Source organism: Podarcis vaucheri (genome assembly GCF_965113315.1).
Source record: "Podarcis vaucheri genome assembly, chromosome: 4".
NCBI lineage: Eukaryota > Metazoa > Chordata > Lepidosauria > Squamata > Lacertidae > Podarcis > Podarcis vaucheri.
The window spans coordinates 104,099,333-104,119,514 of NC_138762.1; the positions used below are offsets into that span (position 1 = coordinate 104,099,333).

Sequence of the window (20,182 nt, forward strand, 5' to 3'; positions counted from 1 at the left end):
GGAGATTGGCAGATAGCTGAGATGAGCCTGTTGACGACTCTTAACGACTGTAATAGGTCTTACAGGAAAAGGCAAGGGGTGAGAAGGTGAGAAATGGCTTAGTCATGTATAATGAGATAAGAATCCAATGTCTTTGTTCAGACCAGGTCTCTCCATGGTTTTAAGTTTGGTAATGAGTTGCAATTCAGCAGCTTCTCTTTCCAGTCTACAGGTAAGACCTATTACAGTCGTTAAGAGTTGTCAACAGGCTCATCTCAGCTATCTGCCAATCTCCCATTTCCACCACCCTTCTGAGTAATACCACGAAAGCTCATACCAAGAACTAACTTAGTTGGTCTTTAAGGTGCTACTGGAAGGAATTTTTTTATTTTGACTATAGCAGACCAACACGGCTACCTATCTGTAACTCGGTTCATAATGTTGATCCCTGGTCTCACCGTGAGTGAACAGGCTGGTCTAGCATGCGTAACGCATGGGGGATCTGATGCAACTCTCCCTTGCTGTGTACTGTGTCCAATACTAATCCAGACTAGAGGGTTTGTAGGGAAGGCATTTCATAGTTCATTCTCCCTCACTGAGAAGCCTCTCCTCTTAGCAGCTGGAGTAGAGGACCTGTGTCCGGTGTGGGGTCAAGGAGACAGGCTGAGGGTGCTGTTGCTGTACTGCCCACCCTGCTGCCCCAAAACCTCCCTGACCAAGCTGGCTGATGTAGTTTCAGGTGTGGTCTTGGAGGATCTTCAACATCCAAGGACTCCTCAGAGGCAGCTCAGGGTTTCATGGCTTCCAAGGCAACTAAATGGAACTGCCCCATGAGTGTCAGCTGCTCAACATAGACAAGAATATACACACATAATGTTCATAGAATCGTAGAATCATAGAGTTGGAAGAGACCACAAGGGCCATCGAGTCCAACCCCCTGCCAAGCAGGAAACACCATCAGAGCACTCCTGACATATGGATGTCAAGCCTCTGCTTAAAGACCTCCAAAGAAGGAGACTCCACCACACTCCTTAGCAGCAAATTCCACTGTCGAACAGCTCTTACTGTCAGGAAGTTCTTCCTAATGTTTAGGTGGAATCTTCTTTCTTGTAGTTTGGATCCATTGCTCCGTGTCCGCTTCTCTGGAGCAGCAGAAAACAACCTTTCTCCCTCCTCTATGTGACATGTTCATCTCCACATTCACAGAGATTCGTGTGCTTTGCTCACATGAATGCAAAGCCATGGTTTATGGGTTACATGAGCGCATTCCACCTTCTCCCTGTGTACACTCCGTTTCATCTACCAACATTGGTTCAAACCATAGTTTCCAATCCTGGATTGGAAGGCAACAGCAAACCAGGAAATAAATGAATTGGAGGAACATGAGAGCAAGCACATGATTCCATGAATTACTTGTAATTTCCTCCTGGCCACCAAGTTGAGGTTATGTCTCAAGTAAACCATGGGAAACTGTACTGATTGAATTTCTACTTTCCACAGTGTGATCAAAGGCACAGAGCCTGTCTGGAAACATGTGCCATCCCAGACGTATCCAAATCTGAGTAACAGAAAACGCTTTCCTTGCAGCTGAACATAAATTCTTCCCAACAGAAGGATGCTTAAAAATGTTATTCTACAAGGATATTCTCATGTGCCTAGAAGTCAGAGGAACACAAAAATGGCTTAGTACTTAAAATTATTTTCAAATATGAACTCTTAAAGAAACACCAGTTACAGATTAACAAATTCAAATGCCTTTAATAGTCAACCTTTCAGCACAAGGGCTGGTATATGAATTTTGAAATTCACAAAAGCAATTCAGAAAGTTCTCTTTAAATTTGAAATAAAGGGAATAAAAATAGAGGTGTGTAATTAAGAAGTTTTAAGAACACAATTATAATTATCAACATTTATTTCTTGAAATAATAACCTAAGATGCTTTTTTCTGCTTGACCTTCTTCAAGTATTGTAGTGGAGCTTCGTTTGTCTGTGAAATAAAATAAACACATTTGTGTAGTTGAAGGAAACAATAATAAAGCAGCAGTGGTGCAGCACTCGCCTAACACTTAACCTGCAACCATTTTGGCAAGTTTCAGTCCTACTGCTATAATTTCATTACAGCTGCACATTTAACATGAATCAGGCAAGCAAACAAAACACAACCACCAAAACAAACAAGTATGCAATTCAAGATCTACCTCCAGAAAACCTGAATTCTGTAATCTCTGAACATTATGAAAATGAAACGCATTTGCATACATTTGCTCATGTTGTATAACCTAGTCTGTTTGTGCTGGGCACTGAAAGAGCCAAAGAACTATGCAAATCAATGAACACTTGTGCTCTGTGTTCAGCCTCACCTTTAAGACCTTATGTAAGGCCGGCTATTACATTTTCAAACCTACCCTTACAGTTTTAGGGTGCCTCTGCGCTCTCAGTTTACAGGTGGTTGGCACCATCAATCAAGGTGCTGTCCACCTAAAAGCCAAATATTCAATTGGGGCAGGGAGCAGCAATCTGTGTTCCAACCACTGTTAAGTCCACATCAATGAACATACTCAGCAGTTGGGAATGTTACCAATATTATAAAAAAACCTGATGGGTCAAAACCTCCATAACAACAAGTACCTTGCTTTGTTTCAGAAGCTGTCTTTCTGCTCTTATCAGGTCTAGAGGTACCCTCATTATCAAGATCAGGGGTCAGCAAGGTTTATCTTGTTGGGGCGGATCGGTCCCGCAGAGATCCCTCAGTGGGCCTGATCACTTGCCTGCCTGTGATTTTCTGCGTCTGCGCAGATGTGATTTTCGGGGCCACGGAAGCAAGTCCCCACACTGTGCCGTGCCGGTTTAGCGCAGTGTGCGAGTGGGCAGCTCAGTTCGGGGCCGGCTCGGGGGCCGGTCAAACAACCTCTGCAGGCTGCTTCTGACCCATGGGCCCTAGGTTGCTGACCCCTGATCAAGATGCTAATTTCAACATAACACTAAGGAGATCAGTTGGTTAGAGCACGGTGCTGATAATGCCAAGGTTACAGGTGTGGTCCCCATAAGGGACAGTTGCACATTCCCGCATTGCAGGGGTTTGGACTAGATGATCCTCAGGCTCCCTTCCAACTCTGATTCTATGATCTGTTGCTTGGACAATTTGATTGTTCTGTCAGTGCAAGCATTTCTGCTTGCGCAACAAAAAGATCTCCCCCAGACCCCACTCCTCTGGGGGTTCTCCCAACCCTCCAAAGTAGACTTGCAGAAGGTACAGGGGGCATGCATGGGGAGGAAGCCCCACTGTACTAGTAGGAGTCCTTCTGCTAGTGGAATGAGTTAGTTTAATCCAGCCCCATACTTTGTGTATGCAATGTGACTGGAATAAATATAGCTCTCTTCAGTGAAAAATAATGGCATACTGTATATTAAGGTGTTAAAAAAAACTTTCAACTCATGAAGATGCTAAAGAAGAGCTAGGGGAAACAGCAGCTGTGCTAAAATACGGAGATATACTAAGGACAATTAATTTAGTATTAGAGATGTTTGGAAAATAATACTTGAAAGGAGCGGTGTCAATTACATAAGGTTAACACCATCTCACTTGCATTCTGTCTTTAAGGCCCATGACCGTATCTTCTTTTGCAGAAGATACACAAAAGAGAGCTGCACCAAATTCAAACAGAAATCTTGTGTTCAGATTGTGATTAGCAGATACGATTTCTCCTGACCTCCCTGCACCCTCCTCTCAACCAACAACAACAACAGTACAAGGTTCTGCAGTCAAATCTTTGGAATAACCACGGAACAAAGACATAGGGTGGTGGGACATGGCATCCATTTAGATTAGTCATTGCTGAAATGGATGTATGCCTCAAAGAAGCACAATGAAGTTTATTATTTGGAATACCTTTTCTTTATCCAAGACACTGTTCCATTGAGCATATTTATTATTTCTCAATCACCTTTACTGTCAAACCTGGGAAGTAATTTTCTCCCATTTGCATTTGTTGCAAAGCCATTTCCCAGGATTTCCATAAAGTTCTGTGGGCGTCCGCTTATTGACAGCTCGTGTAGTTTTTAAGCTAGTGTCGGACTTAAGACTGGAGGGGCCAAATCGCCACTTAGAGGAAATGTGTGATTCATGGTGACACTTAAATATGTGTCTTGAGCAATCCAAATCCAAGATCTGTGAGGGTAAGTGGAATTGGGTACAGGTGGCGACACTGGCTGGAGTCCCCCATCCTGGCTCAGCTGGCATAAGTCTCGAAAAAGGGACATTCCAGGAACATGGCAGGGGGAGACATTTCCCTCTTCCAATCTCTGTTTAGTTCAGTCCTGTGACCTAGCAACACAGTGGAAGTGACACTGGCAAATAGGGTGGTGCAAGTCTATCTTAAAGGTTTGCTTATTATTTTCTTAATTTCTTAATTACGGTATATTTGTATACTGCCCTATACCCGTAGATCTGAGTGTGGTTTGTAACAGAAAATCACATATAAAAACCAGAAAATACATAAAACAAAAATAAAGGCAACCCTCAATCAGCCTGGTTAAAGAGGAATGTTTTTGCCTGGGGCCAGCTGAACCTCCCGGGGGAGAGCATTCCACAGATGGGGAGCCACTGCAGAGAAGGCCCGTACCCGTGTTGCCACCCTCTGGACCTGTCGTGGAGGAGGCACACAAAAAAGGACCTCAGAAGATAATATCAGGGTCTGGGTAGGTTTAAACGGAAAGCGGTGGTCCTTGTTTTCCCTCTGCGAGACTCAGACCAGCTCAGTTGGCAGTATCCTTGCTCCTGAATTTGGAACAGGAATAAATTGCCCCAGGATAATTTACCCTGGTGTAACATATGCTGACGTCCGATAGCTTGGATTGCTCTGCCCCTTAGGAACTACAGTCATCCCTTGGGATGAAGTAGCTTCAGGTTGAGCGTTTTTGGGTTGTGCACTGCGGCGACCTGGAAGTAACAGAACGCGTTACTTCCGGGTTTCGCCGCTCGCGCATGCGCAGATGCTCAAAATGACGTCACGCGCATACGCGGAAGTGGCGAATCACGACCCGCGCAGATGCGGGTTGTGTTCGCGTCAGGATGCAAACAGGGCTCTGTAACGGATCCCGTTTGCATCCAGAGGTACCACTGTATTCACTTCTCTCTTTATTAGGAGCATTCTGGTATGGTGGTTAGAGTACTGGATCCTGGTTCAGATGCTGACAGAGCCATGAAGGTCACTAGGTGATCCTGAGTCACCACCTCACAGGGTTGTTGTGAGGATAAAATGGTAAGAAGACCATGTATGCTGCCTTGAACACTTAGGTGGAAGGGTGGACTAAACATTTACTGTATTTTTCGCTCTATAGGACGCACTTTCCCCCCTCCAAAAATGAAGGGGAAATGTGTGTGTGTCCTATGGAGCGAATGCAGGCTTTCGCTGAAGTCTGGAGAGCGAGAGGGGTCAGTGCGCACCAACCCCTCTTGCTCTCCAGGTTTCAGGAAGCTATCCACTAGCCTTCGGAGCGTGATGGGAGTGCCCGCCGGGCTCCGAAGGGTGGCGGATAACAGCCTGCAGCCCGAAGCCCGGGGAGCACAGCACTGCGCACCCTGGGCTTCGGGCAGATATCCGCAAGCCTTCGGATCCCGGCGGGAGTTCCCACCGGGCTCAGAAGGCTTGCGGATAGCAGGCAGCAGCCCAAAGCTGTGCCTCTGTTTTTTTTCCTGTTCTCCCCCTCCTATGGTCCGGTGTGTCCTATGATCTGGTGCGTCCTATAGAGCGAAAAATACGGTAATTTGTTGTGAGGATAAAATGGGTAAGAAGACCATGTGTGCTGCCTTGAACACTTTGGCGGAAGGGTAGACTAAAGATTTAATTACAGTGGTACCCCGCAAGACGAATGCCTCGCAAGACGGAAAACCCGCAAGACGAAAGGGTTTTCTGTTTTGGAGGCGCTTCGCAAGACGAATTTCCCTATGGGCTTGCTTCGCAAGACGAAAGCCCATAGGGAAATCTCCGGGGACCTGTTTTAAATTGCTGGCGGTCGGGAGCAAATACTTTCGCCCACAGCCGGCCTTCAGAAGAAGTCCTGGACCTCTTCTGAAGGCCGGCAGGGGGCAAAAGTCTTTGCTTCCCCCCCCCCGCCTTCCCGGGACAGCGGAGACTTCTCCGCTGCCCCGGGCGATCTTAAAATGCTGGCGGGCGGGTGCGAAGCGTTCGCTGCCGACCCCCAGCATTTTAAAATCTCCCCGGGACAGCGGAGGCTTCGCTCCCGCCCGCCAGCATTTTAAAATCGCCCCGGGACAGCAGGGGCTTTTAAAATGCTGGCGGTTGGCAGCAAAGCCCTCCTGTCCCCGGAGCTTGCGGGGCGGGAGGTGGGAAGAAGGGCTTTTCTTCCCACCGCCAGCCTTCAGAACAGCCTTCTGAAGGCTGGCAGTGGGAAGAAAAGCCCTTGTCCCCCCCCCCCCAGCCTTCAGAAGAGGTCGGGGGACAGACTGTCCCCGGACCTGGTCTGAAGGCGGTTTCCCTAGGAACGCATTAATTGATTTTCAATGCATTCCTATGGGAAACCGTGCTTCGCAAGACGAAAAACTCGCAAGAAGAAAAAACTTGCGGAACGAATTCATTTCGTCTTGCGAGGCACCACTGTAATGAAAATAAAATACACATATTTTTATTTGAGAGCTCATAGTTCCAACATTGTATCTACCACACTGATCTACCAAGATCTAATAAAAAGCATAAAAGTTGCTGTACCATGAAAATAAATAAAAACTGTTGCTGTACTTACAAATAATGTTGGTTTGGGTGCAAAGACATTTCCTTCCTCGTGTTCAAAAGGCAAACTGACTGCTGGACTTGTTACGGCTTTTGCATGCAGATTTTGACTCTGTTTCTGGGGCAAACTATCTCCTTGGGGTTTACCATGAAGACGAATCAACATCTGTTTCATCACAGCCAGTTCCTTAACAAAAAAGAAGTCAAACTATAAGCCTCCATTGCTGGTTATAGAACACCCATTTTCTATTCACCAAAGCATGGAAATGGAATCATTACAGTACAGTAAGGATGGTTATCTCCCTTTCTGGTCTGATTACTTATTTGAAACCACTTCATAAAGGAAGTAATAAAATAAAAAAGGCACAAGATTTATATAAATAGGAGCTCATCATTTGTGAAATGCTGTGACAGAAAAAGATTTACAGAGCACAGTTAAGCATCCCACTGGCTCTTTTTCACTTAAACTGCCATTTATTTTAAAACGATTCTTTTTAAAGGTTTGTTTTGAAAAGGCAGAGCACTGGCTTAATCCAATCTGCATGCTTACAAATAAGAGGCAGATGGCTGGGATAAGAGAGCATGTCTTACAAAGGCAGATATAAAAAACACTTATTACTCCCAGTAAAGCGAGAGGAGTGGGAACATCCAGGAGAAGACATGCACACTGCAAAGATCACAGTAAATATAGGAAAAAATGTTGTAAAGAGACGAGCTTCCCTCTCTGAAACAGAAAAGCAATTTTTTGCCTCTCTCAACAAGTCAGTGCTCTCGACTTGCCTCCCAATCGGGAGAGATGCTCAGTAAAGTAATGAAGAGAGAGACATAGGCCATGTTTGCACACTACATGGTTGAGCATGAATGCGCCCCATCGGTGTGCACCTCTCCCTTCCCCATGGCTTGTGCTGAGGCAGTGTTTAGCTTGACAGTTAAAACACTTCAACTTAGTGCTATGGTTGAAGTAGTTATATCGGTTTAAGAGAATTATGTTAAATTATGCAACAAGTCCTCCTGCCAACCTAGCAGTTCGAAAGCACGTCAAGGTGCAAGTAGATAAATAGGTACCACTCTGGCAGGAAGGTAAATGGCGTTTCCGTGCGCTGCTCTGGTTCGCCAGAAGCGGCTTAGTCATGCTGGCCACATGACCCGGAAGCTGTACGCCGGCTCCCTCAGCCAATAAAGCGAGATGAGCGCCACAACCCCAGAGTCGGTCACGAGTGGACCTAATGGTCAGGGGTCCCTTTACCTTTATGCAACAAGTCAATGTCAAACCAAAGGTTATGAACCTGGTTTGCTAAACAAACCAGTTTGTTTTAGTAGAATGCTAACCCAGGATTTTCTAATAGTGAAACTAAACTCTACTGAAGCTCTCTTCCCCATTGCATGGGAGCTGAGGGGATGTAGTAGACATAGTGCTAAACCCTGGTTAAATGTTATGTTTGAATACAACCGCAGAGCTCTGTTGAGGGTGGATTATTCTGCCCCTTTCATACTTCATACTTCAACCAACCAAAGCAAACACTTTTAAACACAAGAATGAATCAAGCATCCAGTTTCAGTTCTGAAAATGAGTCTTCTTCATTATCAGAAGTTGGAAAACAGTAAATTAACAGAACCATCTGGGCATGTAAATTCTAGTTTGGGGTTCCGTTTGTCACTTTTCATCTTGACAGATAATATTTATCTATTTCACATTGATTTGGGCTTCAGGGAAATGTAAGGAGGCCTGGATAAACTCATGCAACAATGGTGTAAAAAATGAATGCTTGCAGTTTAATGTCAGACAACGACAGGCAAGTAGCAGTAGACTGTAAGTTAACAATAGATTTCTTAATTCACATTGATTCACAGTTTTGGTTACAATTATGAAAATGAGCCTTGGAGGATGAAAGCATGCCATTCCTCACACACAATTACTTATAAGCAGCTCTATAATACCGTAGGATGTAAATTCTTCTGCTCAAAAGGTAAAAATAGGCACACTTTGTTGTACTGACTGTTACATCTACTTAATAAATGCCCAATATTTCAGTTATGGGCTCCTCATAACACTACCGCAAACCCTTAAAGCACACCAAACCACTTTATCCACTGGGTGCATTCTTCTTATTGCTCAGTCATTTAATATTGCAAGTATTTGCATAATTCAGCCATGTGCAGTGGCATGTCAAAACAGCTCAACTGCAGAGCAGCTGTTTCAAAGGGCTGCATAACTGATACCGACATGTTGCTGAAAGTTGTAAACTCTGCAAAGATATTGCCAAAGCAATGCATAGACAAAATTTCTCGATGAAAATAACTTGGACAATTATATTACAAGCACATGCTTCATCTTTACAGTACTGAGGCGGCAATCCTAAGCATATCCACTGGGAAGCTATGGAAATAAGTATTCAGGCAGGTTTAGAATAGGGATGCAAATCATGTTTTCATTTTAGCAACCACTGTGAGTGAGTACTACTTTGCTGCACCATATTCTGATTGAAGAGATGTTGAAATTGTACTCCAAAACATGACAATGGTAGGGAATTCTCAGGCTGATAGAGAGTTTACATTTCAGAGAACACAAAGCAATCTTTTAGTAGTTATTTGGCCATCGTATCTCCTGGAGAGAGGCCAACTCTCATGCCCTCTCCAAAAATCTTCCCAACTCCTTGTAAAACAGCACAGCCTTGCATGAGGTAAGTCATGGTCTTAATTTCCATCACAGAACATGAGGAAATCACATTTGAGAAAGTAGGAAAGCCTTCCATGCACTAAAAAAAAAAAAAAGGTTTTATGAAAACCTCTTCTAGCCAATATCTAGGTGTCTTCCAGAAGTGATGCGAGAACCTTTTATTTAAATGTAATCATTTTAAATGGGGGCTTTGAAGATTAGCGAATTGCTACCCAGCCAAAGCTTCACGGAACACGATATAAATTGAGCAAAGGAACAATACAAGCACAACGTAGTGCTAAGCAGATTGTTCCACAAGTGCAAGAAAAATCTTTCCCCCCTGCACGCTGCATTCCCCTTAAATCTGCTTTGGTTCCCCCCCCAAACCTTCCAGAACAGATTTGGGGATGGCGCAGAGCACACATGGAGGGAGGAGGAGAAATCGCTAGCGCAATATGTAACTGAATAGTGCTCAGTCTGTTATAGCTCTCTAGTGCCAGTCTTCCTGAATGAGAAGGGGAATCAGACAAGGCAGTCCTTAATGTATCCTGGTCCCAAACTATTTGCAACTTTAAGGGTCTTAAATGACACTCTGAATTGGGTTGAAAACTGGAAGCAGTCTGAGTGCATCCATTCCCAGAGAGCTTTTCAGCCTTATTCCAGCACCAGTCCATGAGCTGGTTCAAACCACAGAGCCCTTGACAATAGCAGGTTGTTGTTGTTGTTTTCTGGGGGATGTTATAGTGCCCCTGTCATGACAGTTGTGTGCTGCCTTTGACCCCTTTAAGAGAAGCAGAGTTTGACAACACTCTGGCACATGTAGCAGGACAATGCTTTGTGGAAGGAGATCACAACCCATAGTACACCCTTTGAAAACAAAACAAAGAACTTTGTTCTGTCTGCTGGAGCAAGGGTTTTTTTTGGGTAAACTCTGAATGTATTGTATAGTTTGGTTGACACAATGAACATAACTTTCAGGCAAAGTACACAAAGGTAAAATTTAAAATGTAAAATGCAGCAATTTCCAGCATCTGCACAGATGCAATTTCTGGCATCTGCACAGACACGATTTATGATGCAACGGAAGCGAGTCCCCGTGCAGTGCTGGTTTAGAACAGCATGCGGAGACTGGCTGGGTGGGCAGCTTGGTTTGGGAGCAGCTCATGGGCCGGTTAAACGACCCCTGTGGGCTGCTTACGGCCCATGGGCCTTAGGTTGCTGACCCCTGCTCAATGATATAAAGTGTACTAGAGCTTGGATAGAGTAGTTCTTGGGATCCCAAGCACTGAATGCATCCCAAATTACTTATGAGATCTCAATGGGTCTACTCTGAGGAAAACAACCCATTCCTTAAAAAACAAAACAAACGTACAGAATATCTGTAGGTGTTTCTGCTCCAGAGCTGTCTCTTGCTGCTTTGGTGGTTCATAAGTATGTTTCTGTTCATTTGTTATATCTGAATAGAAAACTAGAAGGGTTTACACAGCTGGACAGCTACTGCAACATGATTGAAAGATTCATAGTCACCTGGGAAAATGAATTAAGGACTTTTTAAATATTTGGATGATCTTACTGGCAACTGTTTCTTGCTAAAACCCCTATCCTTAATAACAATAATAATAAAAAACTTGGCTCTCTCCAAAGTACGTTCTGTATAACGTGCTTGCCAGTTTGCAATCTAAACAAACACAATGAATTTTGACTATATTTTGTGGAATATTTCCCCTCTAAATCAAAATCCGAGGCGCTTACATTGCGTTCCTATCAATTTACATTACAATAAGCCTTGCTTGTTTTTGTAGCACGTGGAAGCTGTGTTTCCTGAAAGCCAGATTTTATCCAGCACAAGTTTACTTTATAGGACACAATAAATGAAAATACAATTCTCAGGGGTGTGGGGGGGGGTCGTCTAAGAAGGAGAAGCAAGTTACTCAAAGCTGCCCCTTCTCACCCAAAATTGTGTGCATGAATGGGCCCTGTTTGCTAAAAAGCTTCCAGGTGTTCTAAATTCAGTAGCCTTTTTGTATTCATGTTTAAGTAACACAATAACTCAATAGATAACATAAAATAAAAATGAGAAGTGCTGATAACAGCACAATAGGAACCAGAACTGTCTTGACAATCATTTAGCAGTGTAATTGTTGCTTGCTTCTCTAAACTGTAGTTGAGAATAGCTCCAGGGCTAACTTGGGATACAGAAATTTCCCTGTAATCTCTTGTCTCTCTGTGTATGTGTGTGCATACACAAACAGGACATTAATAGAAGCAAGGATCTCAGAACAGCAACTTAGTGGAAGATAATTACCTTGTGGTTGAATGTTTGAAGGAACTGAGCATTGTTCAAGAGCAAATTTTTATTTAGAAGGTTGTAGCACATATATGCAAAAAGGAAGAATAAATTCTCCCTAGAAACATAATTCTGAAATAGCCTTATATAAAAAAGCAAAACAAGGAAGGAACTTGGCTAAAGGCAGTTTAACCAAAAAGCCTGCTTTCAACTTTTCAACTAGAAAGATGTTTGCTGTTCCCTGACAAAACAGAAAACCAATGTTAATAACCTCAGTGTTGTAGGAGAGCCAAAGGCCTTTTCAAGAATGCCTTCAGTCTACTGACTAACTCAGGTAAATAACCTTTAGAAAGGTTCAGTAGTTTAATCGTGGTCGAGAACAACTCTAGTAAAAGGAGACGCAGCTATAGAAAAGCTGACAAACACCTTCACATGCCATGGGATTTCAGTATCAGAACAGATAAGCCTTTTTTAGGGAGGTGCACAGTTGATTAGATTAAATACAATGCAGTTTGACAGCTTTAGAATTTCACAGAACTCATGACGAGACTGGATATTCATTTTTTAAAACTATTTTTCTTTTCCAGTTAATACAAAACACAAAATGGAAACAGAATAAAAAGGAAATCCCTCAACTGACCCATCTCCCCCACCCCCAATGGGTTGGATATTCATGACAAAAAAGGAAAATATTTCAGAGATGAAATAGGTATTTTGAGCATTGGCAATATTTAGTCCTGTTCATTCTAGTCTCCATTTTTCTTTTTTAAAACTCCCAAATTTATATACCATTTGGCTGTAATAAAACCTCAAGTGACCTTTATTGATCTTTTTTTAATATTTCTTATAAAAGCTGAATAAGTAGCAAATACATTTAAAAGATAATTAAAAGTAACAATATACTAAAAAGATTAAACACATCTGAATCTACATGTCTGGATCTACAGTGAACCCTCTAATTATGTACCGCTCTGGATAAGTAACTTTTGGGTTACGAATGCCGCAAACCCAGAAATGCATAATTCTGAGTTTCACCGCACGCTTTGCACATGTGCAGAAGCAGCGCTTCTGCCTACGGACTTTTCGTGTTGCGGACGGACCCCCGGAACGTATTTAATTCGTATCTGGAGAGTCTACTGTATATGTTTTAAGCAGGTAATGGAAAAGGTTTGTTCACAGACAGCTTTCTGGGTCATGTGGCCAGCATGCCTTTGACAAGACTTAACCATCCAGGGGATAAGGTACAGTGAAGATGCCTGTCTTATGTCAATAGGCAAGGAGTTCCAAACTTTTGGTGCTGCCACACTGAAAGACTGATTTCTTACATGTGCGGAATCAATATTAGGTGCTACCTCTAAGTAGGGTGTGATGAATTTTTCAACTTTCAAATTCCAGAAATAAGGGTTGTTAAAAAGTTGTAACATTACTTGGGAATTCAAAAGATATTCAATATAATTTAGTTTTGTTTGGTAAGTAAAATGCATGCACAACTGCACAGAAATCATTAAAAAATGATGGCCAAGTTCTTCCAGTTATAAGGCTTTCCAGGGCAGGCAACTGGACACTTTTTCAGACACTCACCCACAGTGAGCTTCTGTTGTTGATGTTTAGTCGTGTCCGACTCTTCGTGACCCCATGGACCAGAGCACGCCAGGCACTCCTGTCTTCCACTGCCTCCCACAGTTTGGTCAAACTCATGCTGGAAGCTTCGAGAACACTGTCCAACCATCTCATCCTCTGTTGTCCTCTTCTCCTTGTGTCCTCCATCTTTCCCAAATCAGGGTCTTTTCCAGGGAGTCTTCTCTTCTCATGAGGTGGCCAAAGTCTTGGAGGCTCAGCTTCACGATCTGTCCATCCAGTGAGCACTCAGGGCTGATTTCCTTCAGAATGGATAGGTTTGATCTTCTTGCAGTCCATGGGACTCTCAAGAGTCTCCTCCAGCACCATAATTCAAAAGCATCAATTCTTCGGCGATCAGCCTTCTTTATGGTCCAGCTCTCACTTCCATACATCACTACTGGGAAAACCATAGCTTTAACTATATGGACCTTTGTTGGCAAGGTGATGTCTCTGCTTTTTAAGATGCTGTATAGGTTTGTCATTTCTTTTCTCCCAAGAAGCAGGCGTCTTTTAATTTCGTGACTGCAGTCTCCATCTGCAGTGATCATGGAGCCCAAGAAAGTAAAATCTCTCACTGCCTCCATTTCTTCCCCTTCTATTTGCCAGGAGGTGATGGGACCAGTGGCCATGATCTTCGTTTTTTTGATGTTGAGCTTCAGACCATATTTTGCGCTCTCCTCTTTCACCCTCATTAAGAAGAAGAAGAAGAGTTTGGATTTGATATCCCGCCTTTCACTCCCCTTCAGGAGTCTCAAAGCGGCTAACATTCTCCTTTCCCTTCCTCCCCCACAACAAACACTCTGTGAGGTGAGTGGGGCTGAGAGACTTCACAGAAGTGTGACTGGCCCAAGGTCACCCAGCAGCTGCATGTGGAGGAGTGGAGACACGAACCCGGTTTCCCAGATTACGTGACTACTGCTCTTAACCACTACACCACACTGGCTCTCTTAAAAGGTTCTTTAATTCCTCCTCACTTTCTGCCATCAAGGTTGTGTCATCTGCATATCTGAGGTTGTTGAGTGAGCTTCTATCTCCCCAATATTCAGGCTCAGCTTATTTTGCATCATCCATAACACCACTGAATCCAGGCACCAGTATTGGACGGCCTCTCCTGATTCAGATATTATCCAGCTATTTCTATAGGGCTTATTATGGGGGATGTTTTCGAGTGAGAGCTCCTTTGTAGAGGGTGCAGGGGACAAATGCTGCCCCACTTTCCTCTTTGGTATCACTGGAACCGGTTGTATTGGCTTGGTGGCTAAAGAGAGAAAAACAAATGTTGATGAAAAATAGCCACAGCCCCTTTGCTGCTGAGGGAGTCCTCTGGACATGTCTCCTGTGGGCAAGGAGCTGGGATGTCCTAGTTGCCATCAGCTGCTCTGAGAAGTGGCTTTTTCTATTCCTTTCCTTTGGAATGTCTTTATGTCTTTAAGATTGTAAGTAGGTCTGACTACTGAATTTTGCAAGCCACTCTGGGAAGCTTTTTGGCTGAAGGGTTGGGTATAAATGCTTTGAACAAATAAGCAAATACAGCAAGCAAGTGCACCAGTCCTGGAAACTTCTTGTGCTGCTGCTGCTGCCCATTCTCATTCTTCTCAGGAAGTATTTAATGGTGTGAGCAAGGGCGATGACAAGAAGCCCCTCCACCCAGTGGCCTCCAGAGAATGAGAAAATTAGCAGAAACACCAGAAGCATCCAAACACTGTTGTACACAGTACAAAGGGGGGGGGGGTCCTCCAAATGAGAGCAGCAGGAAGAGAAAGAGCGGAAGGATGAAGTGCAAGGATGATCATGAGTCTTAGAACACAGCATATCTGGGGGGGCGAGGTAGAATGCTTTTTAGAATCGTCAAAATAAGGATCACAGAAACAGCCGGCTGCCCACTCCACTTTCCTCGAATATACAACCTGAGAAACACCTGGAAGCCCATATCCTACATTCTGAATGTGAGTCGGCCTAATAAAATGCATTATCTCACATTCCCTGTGTCTTTTGTGAAATGCAGAGTTTCAGGAGTTCAATAAAAAGGAAATGTGTGACTGGAAACTTATCAGACCACACAAGCCTCGGAGAAAGAAAGAAACGCTTTTCAAGGCCTGTGAAACATTCTTGGATCTCACACAAAGGTTTATTTTAATTCAATCTGAATCTGGCCCTAAATTGCCCATGTAGAACAATATAAAAACATATGTAATCTGTCAAGTGTATTCAAGCAAGTGTATTATCCACTGTGTAGCCAGACAACGGTTCAAAAAACAGTGTAGCTGTGACTCTAAGTATAGAAAAGGGAAAAGTCAAGAGGCAAGAGATTTGCTGAGTGCCGTGGAAGGTAAGCTTTTTCAGACTGAGACCTTTTGCCTTTTGGCATGTATTTTATGTAATAAATACTGTTATCTGCACAGAGCATCTGGGACAGAATGAGCTATTATTCTCTCCCCAACTCTGCCCTGCTTCACTCCAGGGTTTCCTCCAGGAAACATAAACCACCCCAGTTGTGCCGGGCTCAGATAAGGCAAGAAAAGGCCGCTGGCAGCCTTTCTTGACAGTTTACCCAAAGCACTTCTGAACTTGCTTCTGCTTATCTGCCCCTTAAAACTACCTGCCTGCTTCTTGCATCTTTCTCAAGACTCTTAGGGGGCAATCCTATGGCAAGATCTGCTGGGATGAACAGCTTACGATGGCTTAGCTGGATGATTCCTGTCTCAGCTGGCATTAAGTCATCAACCCTGGCTCAGTCAGAGACACGCCAGTGCAACTGGCTCAGCCAGACCATTTTTAGGCAGAGCAACAGCAGCAACCCCACTGCCCGGGGGTGCCTGTCCCCCCTCCGGAAGCCTCGCTTACCGGGGTCGCACAGTGGAGGCTTCTTGCAAGATCTTGCTGAAATTTTCACAAGAGCTCATTGCTGCCATAGGGGGAAAAAATTGTCCAATAGCACCTTAGAGACCAACTAAGTTTGTTCTTGATATGAGCTTTCGTGTGCATGGACACTTCTTCAGATACACTGAAACAGAAGTCACCAGACCTTTACATATAGTGAGAGGGTAGGGTGGGGTATCACTCAGAAGGGCGGTGGGAATGGGGGATTGGCTGATAGCTGTGGTAGACCTGTTGACGACTGTTGTTGTTGTTTAGTCGTGTCCGACTCTTCGTGACTCCATGGGCCAGAGCACGCCAGGTACTCCTGTCTTCCACTGCCTCCCACAGTTTGGTCAAACTCATGCTGGTAGTTTCAAGAACACTGTCCAACCATCTCGTCCTCTGTCTTCCCCTTCTCCTTGTGCCCTCAATCTTTCCCAACATCAGGGTCTTTTCCAGGGAGTCTTCTCTTCTCATGAGGTGGCCAAAGTATTGGAGCCTCAGCTTCAGGATCTGTCCTTCCAGTGAGCACTCAGGGCTGATTTCCTTAAGAATGGAGAGGTTTGATCTTCTTGCAGTCCATGGGACTCTCAAGAGTCTCCTCCAGACCATAATTCAAAAGCATCAATTCTTCGGTGATCAGCCTTCTTTATGGTCCAGCTCTCACTTCCATACATCATTACTGGGAAAACCATTGCTTTAACGATATGGACCTTTGTTGGCAAGGTGATGTCTCTGCTTTTTAAGATGTTGCTGTTGACGACTGTTAATGACTGCAATTGGTCTTACAGGAAAAAGCAAGGGATGAGATGGCCAAAAATAGTTTTATCATGTAAAATGAGATAAGAATCCAATGTCTCTATTCAGACCAGGTCTCTCCATGGTTTTAAGTTTGGTAATAAGTTGTAATTCAGCAACTTAATTCAGTTGTAATTCATTGCTGCCATGTGACTCTAACACAGTGGAGAGATTTTTAAAAGCACTGGTGATACAATGGTGATACAATGGTTGTTATTATTATTAATTTCATTTCTATACCACTTCATATTTTAAAGGAAAAAAATAAGAATAAGAATAAGAATAAGAATATCTTTATTGTCATTGCCCCCTTCGGGGACAACGAAATTACTCAAATCTCAAAGCTGTTTACAACAACATTAAAATATCAAATAAAACAATCCAGAGTAAAACATTACTGAAGAAAGTCAAATATAAAGTATACATTCAAAGCAACATAATTAACGGGAAACTAAAATATTATCTTAAACATCTCAAATGAAAACTTTACTAAAGGAAGTAAAATATAAAATGCACATTTAAAACAGCACAATTAACAAGAGGACCTATTATCAATAGCATAGAACATATCTGCTGCTGTTGCTGCCAATCCTGCCTTGGTGGTTCATGGCAGGCGGCGGCTGTAGAAGCTCAAGCCTGATGAAATGGGTTTGCACTAAGAGACGGCCAAGATGGTACGTCACAGCATAAACACAATGGGACCAAGAAATCTTACTGCTTCAGTAACAGTGCAATCCTATATATGTCCACTCAAAAGTAGGCCTGATTGGGTTCAGTGGATGGCAACCTAAGTTACTTTCATATCCGTAAAGACTTGTACTGTAATGGTGTGATACTTTTTTTTACTGTAAGTGTTTACGACACAGAGTTTTTTAGGAGTGATAAAGGAAGTTTAGCTCGACGGTGTCAACAATAACATTCAATAACCCCATTATAAGGTACAACCTAACAGGAGTGCCAACTTCGCCCCGCGACCATGGGTGCCATGCAGACTGCATGGCCCTGGCACTGAAATTTGTGGGTGCCCAGCCCCTTCATGGGGAATTTTGTGGGTGCTTAGGCACCCAGGGCCCCATGCAACCTAACATGGGAGTCATGTTCCTTCTTCTAGTTTAAGGAATATAAGAATAGTTGCTAAGATGGATTTTGTTAATCAAGTTTCACGAAGTGCCGCCAGATAAAAAAAGCACATTTAGAATAGTTAACATCTTGTTGTGGGAGAATGTACAAAGTCTCCAACAGTTTATATAAAGCTGGTAACTTTTGTCTTTGCATGTATTTAAAGCTCTCTTCTTGAGAAACATCCTTTTTCACAGAGGGTAAAATGAATGAGTCCTCTGTTAATACTGCATGACACCATGTGTTAAGGACATAATAAAAAGCTATAATACACCTAGTGTAAGTACTAAAATATTTTTAAAAGCATGTGTATCACAACTTAACCATTCATTACACATGCAAGACAATGGTAGCCAATAAATGTATAAAGAAAACAGCTGGTGGCATTTATGGAAATTAATGTACAAAGAGTTCTTAACACAAACTAAAGCTCTTTGTAATTTAATAGAACTTTTCATTTTATCATCTGAAAGTACTTTGCCAATGGTTAAACTAGAACACATTTGTAAAGCAGAATAAGGGGTGATATAATGATTTAAAAGAGGAAGAAATTAAGTGCACAGATATTAACTTAATTGCTCAAGTGAAGTAATACCCAGAGTGGCACCAAGGTACTAAACACAGAGTTTAAACATATATACAAAAAGCATATCTCTGTGTTCACAGTTGGGTACAATTTTTAAAAGTATTCTAGCAAGGAATGCAATGCATCAAGAGATACACAGCCTCTTTCCCCAACTCCTCCCAATCAAAGATAGATCTTTCAAGCTTTTCTGCAGAAATGTTCAAGACCTTCATGGGTTTTGGAGGACCAAGTGGTTCCATGTGCTTTTCAGTTTTCTACCTTGGTAATCTCAGGACATTTCCAGTGAGTGGGGGAGAGAACAGCCTTGTTTTGATGCAACACTAAACTGAAGTGAACAAAACCTGGGAAGCCTTGGGCTCATGCAGTCCCCCACTGCCCCACCCTTGTCCACATGAAGATTGGAAGCTTTCGCTCCGATTCTCTATTAACCTCAGCTAATAAAGAAGCTGGAGGCATAAACCACAAATTGACATTAACTACATTTCATAGAAACGAACGAAAACTAAACACAGTTTGTCCAGATTCAGACGTAACATTGAAAATGCCTGTATTTGGAAATGAAAAACTTCAATTACTTCTCTTGTGGTTGCAATAGAGGAGGTGGGGGGAGATGGAGGATGACACAAGACCCAGGCTCGCTTTGGCCTGCTTGTGTAATGCTAAACCATGGTTTCAGTGACAGCTGCCCTGCCTTGTAAGTTATGCCGAGAACAAACTGTGTATTCCCAGTGGCCCCGTGAGTAGAAATGTGAATATATATTTTCCAAATAAAAAACAAATTCCGTATTTTTCCATGTATAAGACCAGGTTTCCCCTTCTAAAAATTAATGTCCAAAATTAGGGGGTATCTTATACACGGATAGTGCTGAGGACGGATTTTCTTAAATCTGAGACCCCCAAAATACATATGTCTTATACATGGGGGCGTCTTATAGACGGAAAAATATGGTAAATGCCAAGCAGAGAAGTAACGTGGCATGGCCTAGGCCACCATGATGGCTTGGGAAGGTGCAGTTTGCTGAACAAAGCAAGTCAGACTGAGATGTGGCAGTACATTCTGTGACTGGCATGAGTTAATTTATCCATCACAGAAGCTACCATCACCCAAGTTAAATTTCAGCAGTGAGAGCAACCTTCAACAGCCAACCTTATGAGGCAACTGGAGGGGCAGAGGATAAAGGGAAACAGCCTGGGAAATGTGATGAGGGAGGTGCCTGGATGGGCATTTGCTTCCAGTATATTTAATAACATTAGCGGAGAGAAAAACAAAACAGCCCCATGACTAACATGTTGGGAAAAACCCAATATATGGTAATAGCGATGCTAAAACAAGAAGATTACCTCACGGTGATTTAGAAGTCTTTCTAAATCTGCTGCCATTTGATTCTTGACACGCAGCAAAGCCGCCTTTTCTTTATTTAAAAGACTGGTAGAAAAAAACGATAGTATTAGGAAACACAGTAATAGCAAGGGATGATCTTTTCTAATCTTTTATTCTGGTTACAACATGAATTTGTAAAGCAATTCTT

General features: G+C 43.0%; 1 protein-coding gene across 1 annotated transcript in view; it reads right to left on the reverse strand.

Annotated features, from left to right (window-relative positions):
• Window positions 1-1,717: 1,717 nt before the first annotated feature.
• The window catches only part of PIBF1 (progesterone immunomodulatory binding factor 1), a 76,502-nt gene continuing 58,037 nt past the window's right edge, over window positions 1,718-20,182 (reverse strand). The window contains 3 exon segments of the mRNA XM_082221441.1: window positions 1,718-1,966; window positions 6,742-6,915; window positions 19,995-20,079. Coding sequence (XP_082077567.1) covers window positions 1,910-1,966; window positions 6,742-6,915; window positions 19,995-20,079 — 316 coding nt within the window. The 3' untranslated portion in view covers window positions 1,718-1,909.